Source organism: Lucilia sericata, unplaced genomic scaffold (genome assembly GCF_015586225.1).
Source record: "Lucilia sericata isolate MDLA Ls3-8-SP2 unplaced genomic scaffold, ASM1558622v1 Contig000250F_arrow, whole genome shotgun sequence".
In the NCBI taxonomy this organism is placed as follows: domain Eukaryota; kingdom Metazoa; phylum Arthropoda; class Insecta; order Diptera; family Calliphoridae; genus Lucilia; species Lucilia sericata.
In genome coordinates this window covers 111,681-131,092 of record NW_023994276.1, presented here as the reverse complement: position 1 = coordinate 131,092, position 19,412 = coordinate 111,681, and the positions used below count along the sequence as shown (strand labels likewise).

Genomic DNA, 19,412 nt, shown 5'->3' with positions numbered 1-19,412 from the left:
TAGTCTAGTCTATAGTCTAGTCTATAGTCTAGTCTATAGTCTAGTCTATAGTCTTAGTCTATAGTCTCGTCTATAGTCTAGTCTATAGTCTAAGTCTATTAGTCTAGTCTATAGTCTAGTCTATAGTCTTAGTCTATTAGTCCTAGTCTATAGTCTAGTCTATAGTCTAGTCTATAGTCTAGTCTCCTAGGTCTAGTTAAGTCTAGTCTATAGGTCTTAGTCTATAGTCTAGTCTATAGTCTAGTCTATAGTCTAGTCTATAGTCTAGTCTTATAGTCTAGTCTATAGTCTGAGTATAGAGTCTAGTCTATAGTCTAGTCCTATAGTCTAGCTCATTAGTCTAGTCTTAGGTCTAGTCTAGTCTAGTCTATAGTCTAGTCTATAGTCTAGTCTATAGTCTAGTCTATAGTCTAGTTCTATAGTTAGTCTATGTCTAGTCTATAGTCTAGTCTATAGTCTAGTCTATAGTCTAGTCTATAGTCTAGTCTAGTCTATAGTCTGTCTATAGTCTAGTTCCTAATAGTCTATGTCTATAGGTCTAGTCTATTAGTCTAGTCTAGTCTCTAGTCTATAGTCTAGTCTATAGTCTAGTCTATAGTCTAGTCTATAGTCTAGTCTATAGTCTAGTCTATAGTCTAGTCTATAGTCTAGTCTATAGTCTAGTCTATAGTCTAGTCTATAGTCTAGTCTATAGTCTAGTCTATAGTCTAGTCTATAGTCTAGTCTATAGTCTAGTCTATAGTCTAGTCTATAGTCTAGTCTAGTCTATAGTCTAGTCTATAGTCTAGTCTATAGTCTAGTCTATAGTCTAGTCTATAGTCTAGTCTAGTCTATAGTCTAGTCTATAGTCTAGTCTATAGTCTAGTCTATAGTCTAGTCTATAGTCTAGTCTATAGTCTAGTCTATAGTCTAGTCTATAGTCTAGTCTATAGTCTAGTCTATAGTCTAGTCTATAGTCTAGTCTATAGTCTAGTCTATAGTCTAGTCTATAGTCTAGTCTATAGTCCAGTCTATAGTCTAGTCTATAGTCTAGTCTATAGTCTAGTCTATAGTCTAGTCTATAGTCTAGCCTATAGTCTAGTCCAGTCTAATCTAGTCTAATCTAGTCTAATCTAGTCTAGTTTAGTCTAGTATTGTCTAGTCTAGTCTAATCTATAGTCTATAGTCTAGTCTAGTCTAGTCTAGTCTAGTCTAGTCTAATATATAGTCTAATATATAGTCTAATATATAGTCTAATATATAGTCTATAGTCTATAATCTATAGTCTATAGTCTATAGTCTATAGTCTATAGTCTATAGTCTATAGTCTATAGTCTATAGTCTATAGTCTATAGTCTATAGTCTATAGTCTATAGTCTATAGTCTAGTCTAGTCTAGTCTAGTCTAGTCTAGTCTAGTCTAGTCTATAGTCTAGTCTAGTCTATAGTCTAGTATATAGTCTACTCTACAGTCTAGTCTATAGTCTAGTATATATTCTAGTCTATAATCTAGTCTATAGTCTGGTCCACAGCAGTGGTGACAAATATATTCCATAACGACAGCTAAATAAATTTGTTTTATAGGTCTTGCTAAGGTTTTAAACAATACTGTATGTTTACTGTATATTGAGTGTATTGATTTTGTTGTTTTTAAAAGTGCATAATTGCACAATTTTGCTTTCGCCTTAAGATATACTATGTTTTATTATAAATGCATTTCATATATTGAATGAGTTTTCAATACATTATATTAAGGTTTGTGTCTTAAGTCTTTTGTTTTGTTCATTCATGTTTTTGAGTTGAATGCAATAATTTTAGTTTAAATCCTTGACTACCAATATAAAAACAACAAACACTTTCATATATTCGACCAAAAATTTGTTATTTCTGAATGTTTTTATGTTTTCGATTTTTCGAAAATCTTTGTGAATTTTTTTAAGAAATTTTATAAACAATAAACAGCTCTTGTGAATAAAATCTACTATTGTGAATGAGTTGTTAATGCCAAGTTGGTGATAGCAATTTTTCCTTCCAGGAGAATGAAAATGTTACTTATATAGGCGATAGGGGAGAGTATGAATATCTTTTTGAATTTAAACTTGTTCCAAGGAGGTTATCATAATTCTATATTTACTATAACAAAACTACAACTGCTGCAGTCCCGAAATTTTGAAGAGATTTACATCTTCCATATGAAGTAAATGTTATAAATTTACCAACAATATTCCTCAAATTAGAACAGAAGGGGCACCTCATATGTAAAGTTAAAAATTGGTATAACATAGAGAGCCTTAAGTTTGTAACAGTTTTTCTCGCCTTATGAGCGGACTTGCAATTATGGATGTAACCTCTTCTATATAGAGTAAATAAGAAGTTTTTTATATCGGGGAAACTGTAGCAGACAGACGGAGAATGGGGGTGTTTTATTTACATTATCAAGAGGTTGTGTTTCACACAGTGTATATCCAATATAAACATTTGCTAAAAAATATTTTAAATTAATATTAAAATGTTATTTTTTTTATTAAAAAATGTAATCTTAAAACTCTATGTATTTCGGTAAATTAAGTTAAACTTAAGAAGATTTATGAGAATATATGAGAGAAATTTTGAGATAGTGAGGAAATATCATCAAGGAATGATAAGGAAATTAATGTAATAAGAAGTAGTTGAAGACAGAGTTTAACAAAGTTAAGATAGAGAGAAAGTCGTATAAAAGAGAAAATATATGAGAGAATAGAATAAAAGAAAGAGAATATATTCAACAAGGAAAGTTAAAGAAAAAAATTAAAGAAAGTTTACAGATTGTAGGATAGAGGAGAATGCTCAAAGAAAAAGTTAAAAGCAAAGTTTTGAAAGAGAAAGGTAAACAGATCGAAAGAGAGTAAAAAATTTAAGAAAAAGGTTTTCAAAATATAGAAATTATAAAGTTAAAGATTTAGAGATAGAAAGAAGTAAATTAGGAAAAGAGTTCGACAAAGTTAAGAAAGGAAAAGTAAGAAGATCGAAAGTTAAAGATTTGAAGATCGAATTAAGTAAATAAAGAAAGACTTCAACAGAGTTAAGAAAGATAAAGATCGAAAGATGGAAAAATAAGTAAAATTAAGGAAAAAAGTTTCGAAATGCAAAAAAATACGAAGTTTAAAATAGAAAGAAGTAAAGAGAGAGAGAAAGAGTTGTACATAAGAGAAAAGTTTAAAGAAAAAAAATGGAAACAGAAAGAAGAATTAAAACTTAAATTTTAGAAAATAAAGCAGAAATAGAAATATTTAAAGGTTTTGAAATTTTGTGAGAGTAATAGTGGGAAAAATTAAGTAAAAAGTTTTAGAAAGAATAAGAACGTAGAAAATTAAAACAAGTAAGAGACTATTTAGTCAAATTATATAAAATTTAAAGAAAAGTGAGAATTGAGATAAATAAAAATTAAGATTTTTGAATACTTAGAGATAGAATAAGAGAGAATTTAGAAGAAAATACAAGTAATTGAAATAACAAAGTAGAATTGATAAAAGTAAAGAATAAAATAAAAGTTTGACAAATTTTTTAAAAACTAAATTATTAAAAAATATTTATAAAATTTTAGAAAAAACTCATCAAAGTTTAAACTTTAGTTTAATAAAAGTTATTAAGACTTAACTATAGTTAAAGTTTTAGTTAATAAACTGACGTTTAACGATAGAAAAGAGAAATGAGAGAATGTAATTAAGATGAGCAGAGAGAGAGAGAGGGAGAGAGAAGTAATAAACTAAAGAGACAGCTAGTGAGGAAGTGAAATACAGGAAAATAAGATGAGAGTAAATGAAATACAACCAAGAAGGTAAATTATAAATGAAAGAGGAAGTGAAAGAAAGATTAAAGAAAAATAAATAGTTTAGTACAAAAGATCAATAAATGTTAGCAGAAAAGTATTCAAAGATTACAGCTGATTAAGAACTCCTAAGTAAAAGGAGAAACCAAATCATTACGCCAAATAAAAAGTAAAAACTAACCCAAAAAAGCCAAGGAAAAGAAAGAGAACAGTTTAGGAGAATAGATGAAAAAGATAAAGACAATTAAAATGTTAATTTTAAATAGTTTAATGATACATATTTTTTTGTTTGTTTTAAATATTTACAAAAAGTTTCAAAACAAATGTTAACACCAGCTTCGACTTTTACGTAAAACATCTTAATCAGTCAGAGCACAATTCAATCAAACGATTGAATTTAGTTTACAATTAGAAAAAAAAATTATGACATTATAAACAAAAAACAATTAAAATATTTTCAATTGAAGATTGAAAACAACCTAAATGAGTTTTGAATAGCAATAGAAACAGTAATGTGTTTTTTTCACTTTCTTCTTTAAACAATTATAAACTATAGGAATAACCTAAATGACTACTAGAATTTGTTAAAAAAAAAAATATTAATAAACAGCTTAAAACTCTTCTATAAGAGAGTAAATGTGTGCGTGTGTGTGCATGTGTTGAAAAGTAATCACTTCATTTAGTTTTTCTTTTCATCAACATCTTTGTACCAGTCTTCACAACCGGGTACATTTTCGGGAGCATCACACATTTCAGTTTCGTCATTGTAGACTTCACCGGTTTGACAACCCAAATCACGGGGATCTTCACCGTTCAAGCAGACATAGAACTTTTGGCAATCGGTGGGATGAGGATATCTGGGATGAGTGACAACTTGACCGCGTTTGTCGGTCTTGGGTTGATCCTTGGGGCATTCGAAACCGCTGTTAGATTTCTCTGCAAAAAGAAATACATTTATGATTAGTTTATTTTGTCTAAAATCTAAAATTTAGTTTAATACTTACTAACAACAACACCACAGTTTTCACGTTTAGCAGTATCGGGCCAGACACAGGTGCCACTGTATTCATCGAAATGCAAGCCAACGGTACATTTCATTTCCAAGGCATCGCCATCAATGCAATTGTAGAAGATATCGCAAACACTTTCATCGGGATGGGCAAAGAAACCGTTTTTACGTGGACAGAATTTGGTGGATTTTGGTTCCTCTGTAAAATGTTATAAAAGAAAATTTATATAAAATTTTTTCTTATCTAAAAAAATTTGTTCATTATTAACTTACGCAATTCAACACGATCACCACAGTCTACATTGAAGGGTTGATCACATTTGTTGATTTTACGGTTCAAGGGATCGAATACCAAACCATCGGGACATAATTTCTCCTTGGCTACACCGTCATCACATTCATAGTATTTATCACATTGTATTTCATGTTCGAATTGTCCATTGGGTTTGGGACATTCGAAAGCAGCGCCTGAAAATTAATGGAAAAAAAGATACACATTAGTAATGTGATTAGAGAGAGTGAGAGATTAGAACTCCAATTTTAATTGTATTTATTTCAGAAAGAGATAGATTAAGAACAACTTATTGAATCGCGAAGCTAATCGCTAAGCAAATGATCGTAGATGATTTGGAGTATCAAGTTAAAATTTTAAATTCATTTCTTAGCGTCAAACCACTCGCAAGTTCTCTAAAGATTATTCAAATCTAACTTAAACTGTGACAATAAAAATCTCTGTCTAAATCTAACAGAATCTGGCAAATCCAAGATAAGTGGTTCGGAAACGAATCTCTTCGATCTTTGATCATTTGCTTTGAGATCATACTATTGTTTGCAATCATCAACTGCAAATAAATATTCAGTCGTTATGATTCAAATTATTCGGGATCTTTCAAGATCATACATAATTAGTTTTAGATTGACGCTTTTTAAAGAAAGACTGTAAAGAAATATACAGTTGTTATGCTCCAAATTAGTCTATAGATCTATTAAGATCAGCTAAATACAATATAAATTGTTTCAGGATGAAGCTTTTTTGTTAGTTTACTTTCACAAATTCAGCTTAACTCAACATTTGTTGTTTCATATTGAAGTTTTTCAAAGAAAAGTCAGAGAACTTATCTTTTACTCTCTGCCGATATACATATGCTATAGATCTCTTAAGATGGACTGATAGATAGTTCGCTTATGAATATTTCCAAAAAAAAAAAACTTAAGTTCTCTTTATTTGGAAATCTGAAACAAGTCACAAAAGCACAGAGAGTTTGAAAGCTGGCTCCGAATTAAAGCATACGCGATCGAGTAAAATTTCCTTTTAGATCATGGCATTCGATACCAAACAAGACGTCCCGTACATACAGTTAGCTAATGAAGCTTGTCAAAGAAAATTAAATTCTCTCTGTTCGGTAATCTCAAACAAGTCACAAAAGAACAAAGAGAGTTTAAAAGCTGACACCGAATTACCGCATACGTGATTGAGTATAATTGATCGCAATTTTTCTTTTAGATCAGATCTTTTAGGCAGAGAACTTCTCATTTACTCTCTGCCGATGTATGCTCTAGATCTTTTAAGGTGAACTGATCGTGAGTTAGCTCATGAAGCTTGTCAAAAGAAAACTTAAATTCTCTCTGTTCGGTAATCTCAAACAAGTCACAAAAGAACAAAGAGAGTTTGAAAGCTGACACCGAATTACCGCATACGTGATCGAGTATAATTGATCGCAATTTTTCTTTTAGATCATGGCATTTGATACCAAACAAGACGTTAAGTACATTTAGTCAGATAACTTCTCATTTACTCTCTGCCGATGTATGCTTTACATCTTTTAAGACGAACTAATCGCGAGTTAGCTCATGAAGCTTGTCTAAAAAAACTTAAATTCTCTCTGCTCGGTAATCGCAAACAAGTCACAAAAGCACAAAGAGAGTTTGAAAGCTGACACCGTGTATGCACTAGATCTTTTAAGGCGAACTAGTCGTGAGTTAGCTCATGAAGTTTGTCAAAAAAACTTAAATTCTCTCTGTTCGGTAATCTCAAACAAGTCACAAAAGCACAAAGAGAGTTTGAAAGCTGACACCGAATTACCGCATACGTGATCGAGTATAATTGATCGCATTACTCTCCGCCGAGAGTAAAGAAACTTAAATTTTCTTAGTTCGGTAATGTCAAACAAGTCACAAAAGCACAAAGAGAGTTTAAAAGCTAGCACCGAATGAACGCATAGGTGATAGAGTACAATTGATCGTAATTGTCCACTTAGATGATGGCATTCGATAGCAAACAAGAAGTCTAGCTTAAGTTTGATAACGAAAGCTAATTCTATCAAGTATGCGGCAATACGGCCTCTGTATGAAATAAGTATGTATTTTCTTGAAAAGTTTTCTCCAACCCACTGTCCCATCTATCACATACAAATCTATGCAAACCAAAAAATTTCACTTTCATTACGTCTAACACCAATTCCAGACACATTACAGTACAATAACCCCACTTAAAATATTTTCAATTACATATCAGCGTACTCATTTAAACTCAAAGAAAAAGCCCAGGAAAACATTATAAACAAACAAAAAAATAAGTAAAGAAAAAAATAATAATTGTACAAAAATGTAAAAAATGGCATAAATTACAAGCTATAACATGGAACACAAGCTAAGCCAAGCCCCAATTTTTTTTTATAAGTTATACATACACTCAAAAATGACTAATAATAATTCCGCTTTGGAATAACTAATGATTGAAAAACTAAAGTAGGTAAATTAAATTTAACTTATGGTTACTTTTTCTATTTAATTACTTTAATTACTTGATTATTAGTAATACCTACAATATACTTTAAGTAACAATTAGTTAGTTATTTTTTGTCTTCTCTTAAAGTTGAACTTTAAAGGTGGGTTTTTTTTTGTTGGCAAATACTTAATTTAAAACTGCATATTTTAAATTGCATAATAATGACAATTTTAAAATGCTAAAAAGCTTAAACCAGAAATCAAACAATATTAAGAAAAAAAAACATAGAAATATGCAAGTCGTACAGACAGACAACAAAGACAAGTTTTATTTTTGTTCAAAGACTGTTGTTGTTAGGTCTATTGAGATGGTTGGTATACATAGGTTAGGAAAGCTACCAGCTAGACCGGCCAGAGACACACACGTTTTTTTTTTTGCTGTGCTGTGCTGCTGCTACAACCAGTTTTTGAAAATGTTAAAACGTTACTTGAACTATGATATTTAAGTTAAATGGCAAATGTTTGGAAAAGTAATACAATTCAGCAACAATTTAAAACAGAATTTTAATTGCAAAATATTAACTTTTACTATTTGTTTCTTTTTTGTTGTTGTTGTTAATTTCTTATTAATATAATTAGCTTTAATAGCAATTTGTCTTTTACTATTTATTTAATAACACAATGGGCTGTATTTTTTTAAATTTTTATAAGATAACTTAATTTATGTTTATCTTTTAATCTTTTACACATTTGAGGCCAATGTCAATTTAATTAACATAAAATTTCTTTATGTGATTTTTAGCTCAAAATCTAAATAAAAGTAATAAAAATAATAAAAAAAATTTCAAGTTCATTATGGTGAAATTTGTTTATATTGTTTTGTAAACAAAATTATCATAACAATTTAAGATAAATTTAAATTTTATTTTGAATTTTAAGGTTTTTATTTTAAATGGAATTTTAAGAAAAACTAGTTTTTGTTGATGACAAAGTTGTAAAGAATTGATTTCTAATCATAAGGGGGACCACGCGCCACTTTTTTCCAATCTTCTTTAATATGTTAAATTTAACAGTTTAAATTTTGAAATATATTCGGAAATTATAAACAGAAGCTGTTGATGAAAAAATAACAAGTTAATGTTAGTTAACAAAAGTATCCCACTGGCATTTAGTCCCCCTTCTAAAACAAATCTTATTAATTACCATTGTGTAATTTTGAAATAATTTGTTAAAATTTTTGGGAATTTTACCAATTTTGTTTTATTTTGACTTTGCAATTCTTATTTATAGTAGAGAAATTCTTCTAAATCAGAAAAATGTAAACTATTTTAGGTAAAATGCCGATCTTACTTTACATCTCGACGTCACATAAGTTGAAATATATTCAAATTATAACTTCGCAAACTTTTTTCCACCACTTCCAGTTTAATTTCTTTGAAAAATTAATTAAAAATGAAAAGCTTTAAAAATAAGTGGTTCTCTTAGTTAAAAGCTCTACTTTTAAAATATCACATATTTTAGTAAAAATTTTACTAAATGTAAAAAAACTCAATTTCACAAACTTCTCTCAAGCATTTCTCGTTTTATTAAAAAAAAATATGTTTAAATTAAAAGCTTTAATGAAAACCTTGTTAAAAATAAGTAGTTCATTTTTAACTCATTAATATAAGTAAGTAGTATAAAAATATCAAAAAGTATACGAAATACAATATTACAAACTTTTTTTTAACACTTATCATTTAATTTCTACGAAAAATTAATTTAAAATGAAAAGCTCTACCCAATAACTAGTTAAAAGTAAGTGGTTCCCTTATTTTAAAGCTCTACTTTTTAAATATCAGATATTTTAGAAAAATTATCACGAAATGATGTGAAAAAATATTTAAAATTCAACTTCACAAACTTCTTTCAGCCACTTATTGTTTAATTCTCCAAAAAACTTTATTCGAAATTAAAAGCTTTAGCAAATAACTGATTAAAAATTAGTGGTCCCCTTACTAAAAGTCTCTATTGCTTAAATGTAAGATGTTTCTGTGAAAAATTATACTGAATTCAACTTTACAGACTACTCTCCATTACATCTCGTATAGTTTCTCTTAAAACAAATAATTTGAAATTGAAAGCTTTAGCTAATGTAGCTTTAAAAAGAAGTGGTTCTCGTATATGAAATCTACTAATAATAAGTCAGATATTTTAGTAAAAATATCATGAAATATAAAAAAAAATTCGAAATTTGACTTCACAAGCTTCTCTCAAGCACTAATCTCTTAATTTCTCCGAAAATTTTATTTATCATAAAAAGCTTTAGCTAATAACGGCTTAAAAAAAGTAGATCCCTTATCAGAAATCTCTTTGGTATTTTTAAAATCTATTCGAATTTCAGCTACACAAGCTTTTCTCAACTACAGATTTTTAAAATTTTCTCAAAAATGACTTAAAAATTAAAAGCTCTAGCTTGCTTTGTCTACTGATGGAAAGTTTTTGGTTTAAAAAAGTTTAAACTATTTTCATTTTGCTTTCTTTTAAACAGTTTTTAAACTTAGATTAAGATTAGAATAAATTCTTTTAATTTAATTTAAACTTTGGTCATTGAATTTTTCCTTAAAACTAGGTTTAAAATTAAACTAAGTTTATGGAAAGAAAACTTATAAATGTAATCAGGAATTTTAGAATTTCTCTAAATATTTAATTGAGTTTAAAATTAAACTAAGTAGATTATTAAAGCTGGGTTTAAATTTAAACTTTGTTTAAAAGCTTAATTTAAAAAAAAAACACTATAACAAATTATGGAAAATTTTAAAAAATATTTTATATTGAACAGGCTCTTGATTTTTTAAAATATTTTTACATAGTTTAAAAAAATCCAGGAAAAAGTTAAAAAATTTTTAAAAATTTTTTTAAAGAAATTTAAATAAAATTTCTTCTTTCAAAGTTTTTAATATCCAAAAGTTTGTTTAATTAATATCAATATTTTAATATTTCATATTTTCAACAGTTTCCTTTTATTGTTTTAATTATTTTAAACACTCTTTCTTTTTGTTAATATTTATAAATTTAAAAAAATTTATTTTAAACACTCACTTGCGCTGGAAATACACAAAGCTGCAACAATGGCACACACTACAAATTGCCTCATTTTTTTAATTATTTGTTTTTATTTTCTTTAAATTAAATTAAATCCTTAAAATTAATTGAATTGGTATTTTAAACACTAGTAGTGGTTGTTTTTCAGTTTAAGCGACTAAACTGAGTGGTAGTTAAACTTAAACTATCGTCCAAACGAAAATGTCTCTTACTTTTGAAGACTAAATTTTGTGCGCTGCCAACTAACTGCTGCTGAGTGTTGGTTTTCAGCGCTGTTGTTCGAAACGTGGTTAATTGTTAGTATAAGTTGCTGAGTTTGCGCGTGCGCTTAATAAAAACCACAAATACCGGGTTTAATTATTAACTCTGCTCTGCTGTTGTCACTCACACTATCTGCAGCACTGTTGTATTATTGCGGTTTTGTTATTGTTTGTTTTTTCTTTTTTTCTTGCTGCAGATGTTGTTGATGTTTTTGAGCCTGGTTTAAATAACAAGAAAATTATTTAGAAAGAGACACAAAGAAGTGAGCAAACAAAAACAAAATTTGTATACTAGATGTATGTTGAAAATTTTAATATTGAAATAAGAAGAAATAAGAAAAAAAAAAACAAATTCTGCAAAATTAAACATAAGTATAAAGGTGTGTAGTGTTTGTAAATGCTAAATAATTGATCAATATCAAAATTTCAGACACTGGTTGTTGTAGAGTTTTATTGGGTACAAATTAAAAATTGCTAAAAATTATGATTTTTTTTAGCTTTAGTCAAAACCAAGCTTACTTGTGTATATTTTTTAAATTTTCGTATCATAATACACAACAGAATCTGTTTAACCTTTAATATCTTAAAATTTAAATAATTTACTAACAAGCAATTTTTAAACAAATTTGTTTATTACAATTTTTTAAGAATTTTTATGTCAATTTAATAAGTAGTCTAGTCAATAGTCTAGTCTATAGTCTAGTCTATAGTCTAGTCTATAGTCTAGTCTAGTCTATAGTCTAGTCTATAGTCTAGTCTATAGTCTAGTCTATAGTCTAGTCTATAGTCTAGTCTATAGTCTAGTCTATAGTCTAGTCTATAGTCTAGTCTATAGTCTAGTCTATAGTCTAGTCTATAGTCTAGTCTATAGTCTAGTCTATAGTCTAGTCTATAGTCTAGTCTATAGTCTAGTCTATAGTCTAGTCTATAGTCTAGTCTATAGTCTAGTCTATAGTCTAGTCTATAGTCTAGTCTATAGTCTAGTCTATAGTCTAGTCTATAGTCTAGTCTATAGTCTAGTCTATAGTCTAGTCTATAGTCTAGTCTATAGTCTAGTCTATAGTCTAGTCTATAGTCTAGTCTATAGTCTAGTCTATAGTCTAGTCTATAGTCTAGTCTATAGTCTAGTCTATAGTCTAGTCTATAGTCTAGTCTATAGTCTAGTCTATAGTCTAGTCTATAGTCTAGTCTATAGTCTAGTCTATAGTCTAGTCTATAGTCTAGTCTATAGTCTAGTCTATAGTCTAGTCTATAGTCTAGTCTATAGTCTAGTCTATAGTCTAGTCTATAGTCTAGTCTATAGTCTAGTCTATAGTCTAGTCTATAGTCTAGTCTATAGTCTAGTCTATAGTCTAGTCTATAGTCTAGTCTATAGTCTAGTCTATAGTCTAGTCTATAGTCTAGTCTATAGAGTCTATAGTCTAGTCTATAGTCTAGTCTATAGTCTAGTCTATAGTCTAGTCTATAGTCTAGTCTATAGTCTAGTCTATAGTCTAGTCTATAGTCTAGTCTATAGTCTAGTCTATAGTCTATAGTCTAGTCTATAGTCTAGTCTATAGTCTAGTCTATAGTCTAGTCTATAGTCTAGTCTATAGTCTAGTCTATAGTCTAGTCTATAGTCTGGTCTATAGTCTAGTCTATAGTCTAGTCTATAGTCTAGTCTATAGTCTAGTCTATAGTCTAGTCTATAGTCTAGTCTATAGTCTAGTCTATAGTCTAGTCTATAGTCTAGTCTATATAGTCTATAGTCTAGTCTATAGTCTAGTCTATAGTCTAGTCTATAGTCTAGTCTATAGTCTAGTCTATAGTCTAGTCTTAGTCTAGTCTATAGTCTAGTCTATAGTCTAGTCTATAGTCTAGTCTATAGACTAGTCTATAGTCTAGTCTATAGTCTAGTCTATAGTCTAGTCTATAGTCTAGTCTATAGTCTAGTCTATAGTCTAGTCTATAGTCTAGTCTATAGTCTAGTCTATAGTCTAGTCTATAGTCTAGTCTATAGTCTAGTCTATAGTCTAGTCTATAGTCTAGTCTATAGTCTAGTCTATAGTCTAGTCTAGTCTATAGTCTAGTCTATAGTCTAGTCTATAGTCTAGTCTATAGTCTAGTCTATAGTCTAGTCTATAGTCTAGTCTATAGTCTAGTCTATAGTCTAGTCTATAGTCTAGTCTATAGTCTAGTCTAGTCTATAGTCTAGTCTATAGTCTAGTCTATAGTCTAGTCTAGTCCAGTCTATAGTCTAGTCTTGTCAATGCCTTAATCTATAGTCTAAATGTATTAATTAAATCTCGGTCATCCTTCGAATTCTTAATTGAATTTTAAATTTTTGGTTCTCCATAAACACTGTTCCAATTGCAATAACTCGACTCAAAGTTTGTTTACACATGTAGAAGTCCAAGTAAAGAAAATATAGTGTGTATCTTATGTGAAATATTTATTTACAAATACTTAACGATAATATTTTATAAAAATCACGTAAATCTAAGTAAGTCCTTTATTACTAAGCACTTTTTTAAAACTTTTTTTTACCATTAAGCTTTGAACAGCGGACTTGTCATCACTTAGTTTATTTAAGATCTTTGGCGATATAATAATATTCGTATGAATTTCTGTATAAACTCTTTTAAAAAACTAACTCGTAATTGTTATGATTTTTATGTTATTTTTTTTTTTTTAATTTTCTTCATTTAATATTATTTTTATGCGATGCTTTAAGCATGACAATTAACTTTAAATGTCATTTCATTTTTGGTATTAAGTGTAACTCAATTGAATGAAATGCATTTAAAGTAAAAATTTCCTACAAACATTTTTAATTCACAAGAAATTAGTTTATTTTATAGTTTTGTAAAAAAAAAAAATAGAAAGAGATTGATTTCTTTCCCTTCATTTCAATTAAACGTGTGTGATAGTTAATTTCAGTTTGTTTGTATATTTGAAATGCGTATTGCATTTTTTATAAGTTTTTCTCAAATGTTTTGGTTAAATTTAGTTTGAAGTTAAATTTTTGATACTTTTTATATATATTTTCTTATATAATTGTTGATTGTGGTGGGTGTGCAAGTTTTGTTAAAAATAAACTGTCCTGAACAAAGAAAGTTGAAACTTTTTTATTGGAGCCCATTGTGTTATAAATATAACCAGAGGCTGTTCGCTGAACCTTTCTAATTGGTAATAAAAATGTGCTGATTTTAAAGCTTTTTAATTGAGAATTAACAAAAGTAACCAAATTTCGGCATAATTATTGAGAATCTATATAAATGAAAATTTATTTCATTAAAATAAAATATAAAATCGTGTCAATTTTAACAACTCATTTGCAAGTCTGTCTCAGTTTACATTGTAATCATTCAATATATTACCGTTATACGCAATTTGTTACACCATGCTAATCATTCTTTATGAATGCACGCCCTCTATTTGTTATCAATTCTTATTAATCATAACTTTGTTTTGAAACTTCTTTCTGTGTGAATAAGTTACTTTCACGTCTGAACACAAAATAAATTAGTCATATTAAATGCATAAAAGTAAAGTGCAATTTTAAACAACACAAACCATATACCAACTCCTATAATTAAAACCTAAAAAAAAGAATATTTTTTAAAAATGGAAAAATACTCAATGTCCATAAACGTGCCCATAATAATAATTTTTTAATAATTTTTAAATTCTAAATATTCACCACCTGATCGTATGTTTTTGATATTGTCAGAATAATCGTAAGAATGTGTATGTTTCTTTCATAGAATTCTAATATATTAATATGTACAGTGGTAATGAAAATTATGTATTTATGTTAAAAGAAAGTTTTAAGCTACAAAAATTTTTAATTTTTGTTAACAATTAAGACATTGAATACATTTTCATTTAACCTCAAATAGTATTAACGATATTAATAAATTGTACATTTTTACACACTTTGAATTTGATTTATTTTTCGACTGAAACCGAAGCGAATTGTTAATATTTTGGGCTAATCACACAGAAACAAATCGTTTGTTCTAATATATATTCCAGTCTTTTATCTAGTCTATAGTCCTTACTATGTTCTAATATGTAGTAACGACCACAGTTTGGTCAATAGTTTCAACTGCAGCCCTTATATAGTGCAGACTATATATTCCTGACACTAGACTATAGTCTAGCATGTATACTAGTCTAGAGTATAGTATATTCTAGTTTGTCTAGTTTGGTGTAGTCTATAGTATATAGTTAAGTCTAGACAAGTGTACAGTCTACTCCTGTCGATTCCAGTCTAGACTATAGTCAAATCTGTAGTGCAGTCTATAATCTAATCTATCGTCTGGTCTGTAGTCTAGTCAATAGTTTAGTCTATAACCTAGTTTATACTATAGTTTATAATATAATCTATACTCTAGTATATAGTCTAGTTTGTAGTTAGCCTAGTCTATAGTCTATTCTATAATTTAGTCTATAATCTAGCCTACAGTTTAGTCAATAGTCTATTATACAATCTAGTATGTAATCTAGTTTCTAGTCTAGTATATAATCTAGCCTAGAGTTTAGTCAATAGTCTATTCTACAATCTAGTATGTAATCTAGTCGCTAGTCTAGTTTGTAATCTAGTCTATACTCTTATCAATAGCCTAGTCTATAGTCTTGCATATAGTAGACTATAGTCCAATCAATAGTGTAGTCCGCTCTATAGTCTAGTCTATAGTTTAGTCTATACTTTAGTCTGTAATGTAGTCTATAGTTTAGTCTATAGTTTAGTCTATAGTTTAGTCTATAGTATAGTCTATAGTTTAGTTTATAGTTTAGTCTATAGTTTTGTCTATGTTTAGTCTATAGTTTAGTCTATAGTTTAATTCTATAGTTTAGTCTATAGTTTAGTTCTATATTTTAGTCTATAGTTTAGTCTATAGTTTAGTCTATAGTTTAGTCTATAGTTTAGTCTTATAGTATAGTCTCTAGTCTAGTCTATAGTCTAGTCTATAGTCTAGTCTATAGTCTAGTCTATAGTCTGGTCTATAGTCTAGTCTATCGTCTAGTCTATAGCTTAGTCTATAGTCTAGTCTCTAGTCTAGTATATGTAGTCTTTAGTTCTATAGTCTAGTCTATAGTCTAGTCTATAGTCTTAGTCTATAGTCTAGTCTTATGCTAGTCTATTAGTTGTTCCATGTTAGCTCCTAGTCTAGTCTATAGTCTAGTCTATAGTCTAGTCTATAGTCTAGTCTAGTTTAGTCCTATAGTCTAGTCTTCTAGTCTAGTCTATCGTCTAGTCTATAGTCTAGTCTATAGTCTAGTCTATAGTCTAGTCTATAGTCTCGTCTATAGGTCTAGTATATAGTCTAGTCTATAGTCTAGTCTATAGTCTAGTCTCTAGTCTTCTATAGTCTAGTCTATAGTCTAGTCTATAGTCTAGTCTATAGTCTAGTCTATAGTCTAGTCTATAGTCTAGTCTATAGTCTAGTCTATAGTCTAGTCTATAGTCTAGTCTATAGTCTAGTCTATAGTCTAGTCTATAGTCTAGTCTATAGTCTAGTCTATAGTCTAGTCTATAGTCTAGTCTATAGTCTAGTCTATAGTCTAGTCTATAGTCTAGTCTATAGTCTAGTCTATAGTCTAGTCTATAGTCTAGTCTATAGTCTAGTCTATAGTCTAGTCTATAGTCTAGTCTATAGTCCTAGTCTATAGTCTAGTCTATAGTCTAGTCTATAGTCTAGTCTATAGTCTAGTCTATAGTCTAGTCTATAGTCTAGTCTATAGTTCTAGTCTATAGTCTAGTCTATAGTCTAGTCTATGTCTAGTCTATAGTCTAGTCTATAGTCTAGTCTATAGTCTAGTCTATAGTCTAGTCTATAGTCTAGTCTATAGTCTAGTCTATAGTCTAGTCTATAGTCTAGTCTATAGTCTAGTCTATAGTCTAGTCTATAGTCTAGTCTATAGTCTAGTCTATAGTCTAGTCTATAGTCTAGTCTATAGTCTAGTCTATAGTCTAGTCTATAGTCTAGTCTATAGTCTAGTCTATAGTCTAGTCTATAGTCTAGTCTATAGTCTAGTCTATAGTCTAGTCTATAGTCTAGTCTATAGTCTAGTCTATAGTCTAGTCTATAGTCTAGTCTATAGTCTAGTCTATAGTCTAGTCTATAGTCTAGTCTATAGTCTAGTCTATAGTCTAGTCTATAGTCTAGTCTATAGTCTAGTCTATAGTCTAGTCTATAGTCTAGTCTATAGTCTAGTCTATAGTCTAGTCTATAGTCTAGTCTATAGTCTAGTCTATAGTCTAGTCTATAGTCTAGTCTATAGTCTAGTCTATAGTCTAGTCTATAGTCTAGTCTATAGTCTAGTCTTAGAGTCTATAGTCTAGTCTATAGTCTAGTCTATAGTCTAGTCTATAGTCTAGTCTATAGTCTAGTCTATAGTCTAGTTATAGTCTAGTCTATAGTCTAGTCTATAGTCTAGTCTATAGTCTAGTCTATAGTCTAGTCTATAGTCTAGTCTATAGTCTAGTCTATAGTCTAGTCTATAGTCTAGTCTATAGTCTAGTCTATAGTCTAGTCTATAGTCTAGTCTATAGTCTAGTCTATAGTCTAGTCTATAGTCTAGTCTATAGTCTAGTCTATAGTCTAGTCTATAGTCTAGTCTATAGTCTAGTCTATAGTCTAGTTATAGTCTAGTCTATAGTCTAGTCTATAGTCTAGTCTATAGTCTAGTCTATAGTCTAGTCTATAGTCTAGTCTATAGTCTAGTCTATAGTCTAGTCTATAGTCTAGTCTATAGTCTAGTCTATAGTCTAGTCTATAGTCTAGTCTATAGTCTAGTCTATAGTCTAGTCTATAGTCTAGTCTATAGTCTAGTCTATAGTCTAGTCTATAGTCTAGTCTATAGTCTAGTCTATAGTCTAGTCTATAGTCTAGTCTATAGTCTAGTCTATAGTCTAGTCTATAGTCTAGTCTATAGTCTAGTCTATAGTCTAGTCTATAGTCTAGTCTATAGTCTAGTCTATAGTCTAGTCTATAGTCTAGTCTATAGTCTAGTCTATAGTCTAGTCTATAGTCTAGTCTATAGTCTAGTCTATAGTCTAGTCTATAGTCTAGTCTATAGTCTAGTCTATAGTCTAGTCTATAGTCTAGTCTATAGTCTAGTCTATAGTCTAGTCTATAGTCTAGTCTATAGTCTAGTCTATAGTCTAGTCTATAGTCTAGTCTATAGTCTAGTCTATAGTCTAGTCTATAGTCTAGTCTATAGTCTAGTCTATAGTCTAGTCTATAGTCTAGTCTATAGTCTAGTCTATAGTCTAGTCTAGTCTATAGTCTAGTCTATAGTCTAGTCTATAGTCTAGTCTATAGGTCCTAGTCTATAGTCTAGTCTATAGTCTAGTCTATAGTCTAGTCAATAGTCTAGTCCAGTCTATAGTCTAGTCTATAGTCTAGTCTATAGTCTAGTCTATAGTCTAGTCTATAGTCTAGTCTATAGTCTAGTCTATAGTCTAGTCTATAGTCTAGTCTATAGTCTAGTCTATAGTCTAGTCTATAGTCTAGTCTATAGTCTAGTCTATAGTCTAGTCTATAGTCTAGTCTATAGTCTAGTCTATAGTCTAGTCTATAGTCTATTCTATAGTCTAGTCTATAGTCTAGTCAATAGTTTAGTCTATAGTCTAGTCTATAGTCTAGTCTATAGTCTAGTCTATAGTCTAGTCTATAGTCTAGTCTATAGTCTAGTCTATAGTCTAGTCTATGGTCCAGTCTATAGTCTAGTCTATAGTCTAGTCTATAGTCTAGTCTATAGTCTAGTCTATAGTCTAGTCTATAGTCTAGTCTATAGTCTAGTCTATAGTCTAGTCTATAGTCTAGTCTATAGTCTAGTCTATAGTCTAGTCTATAGTCTAGTCTATAGTCTAGTCTATAGTCTAGTCTATAGTCTATTCTATAGTCTAGTCTATAGTCTAGTCAATAGTTTAGTCTATAGTCTATTCTATGGTCTATTCTATAGTTCAGTCAATAGTTTAGTCTATAGTCTAGTCTGCAGTCTGTTCTATAGTATATTCTACAATCTAGTCTACAATCCATGCTATAGTATATTTTAAAGTTTAGTATATTATCTAGACTAGTCTCGCCTATAGCCTAGTCTATAGTCTAATCTATTGTATAGTCTAGTCTACACTCCAGGCTGGAGTCTATAGTATATTGTCTATTCTATAGTTTAGTCTAGTCTTGTCTATATTCCAGCCTATAGTTTAGTCTACAATGGATTCTATAATTTAGTCTATTTTACATTCTAATATGTAATCTAGTCTTTAGTCTAGTTTGTGGTCTAGTCTATGGTTCTGACAAATGTTATAAAATCCTTCGTAATTTCGAATGAATATAGTTTGAAGGTATTAAATTGTATATTTTATGTTATAATAAAAACAGTTTTGTCTACATCCATTAACAGCTCTGTCTGTTTGCCAGTAATCAATTCAGATTAATGAATTATGTTAAAAGACTATTACTACGCATGTGTGCATCTTCCAATTCAGACAACAAACACAATTAACAAACGCCAACATCATTATGCTGATCATTATAAATTGATGCATA

General features: G+C 29.3%; 1 protein-coding gene across 1 annotated transcript; it reads right to left on the bottom strand.

Moving 5' to 3' along the window:
* Nucleotides 1-4,038: 4,038 nt before the first annotated feature.
* On the bottom strand, nt 4,039-10,871 carry LOC119602732 (protein obstructor-E). Its single transcript, XM_037954413.1, has 4 exons — nt 10,604-10,871; nt 5,069-5,263; nt 4,791-4,994; nt 4,039-4,722 (listed from the first exon to the last, which is right to left on the bottom strand). The coding sequence occupies exons 1-4, from the start codon at nt 10,656-10,658 to the stop codon at nt 4,466-4,468; spliced, it is 711 nt and encodes a 236-aa protein (XP_037810341.1). The 5' UTR covers nt 10,659-10,871; the 3' UTR covers nt 4,039-4,465.
* Nucleotides 10,872-19,412: the final 8,541 nt, after the last annotated feature.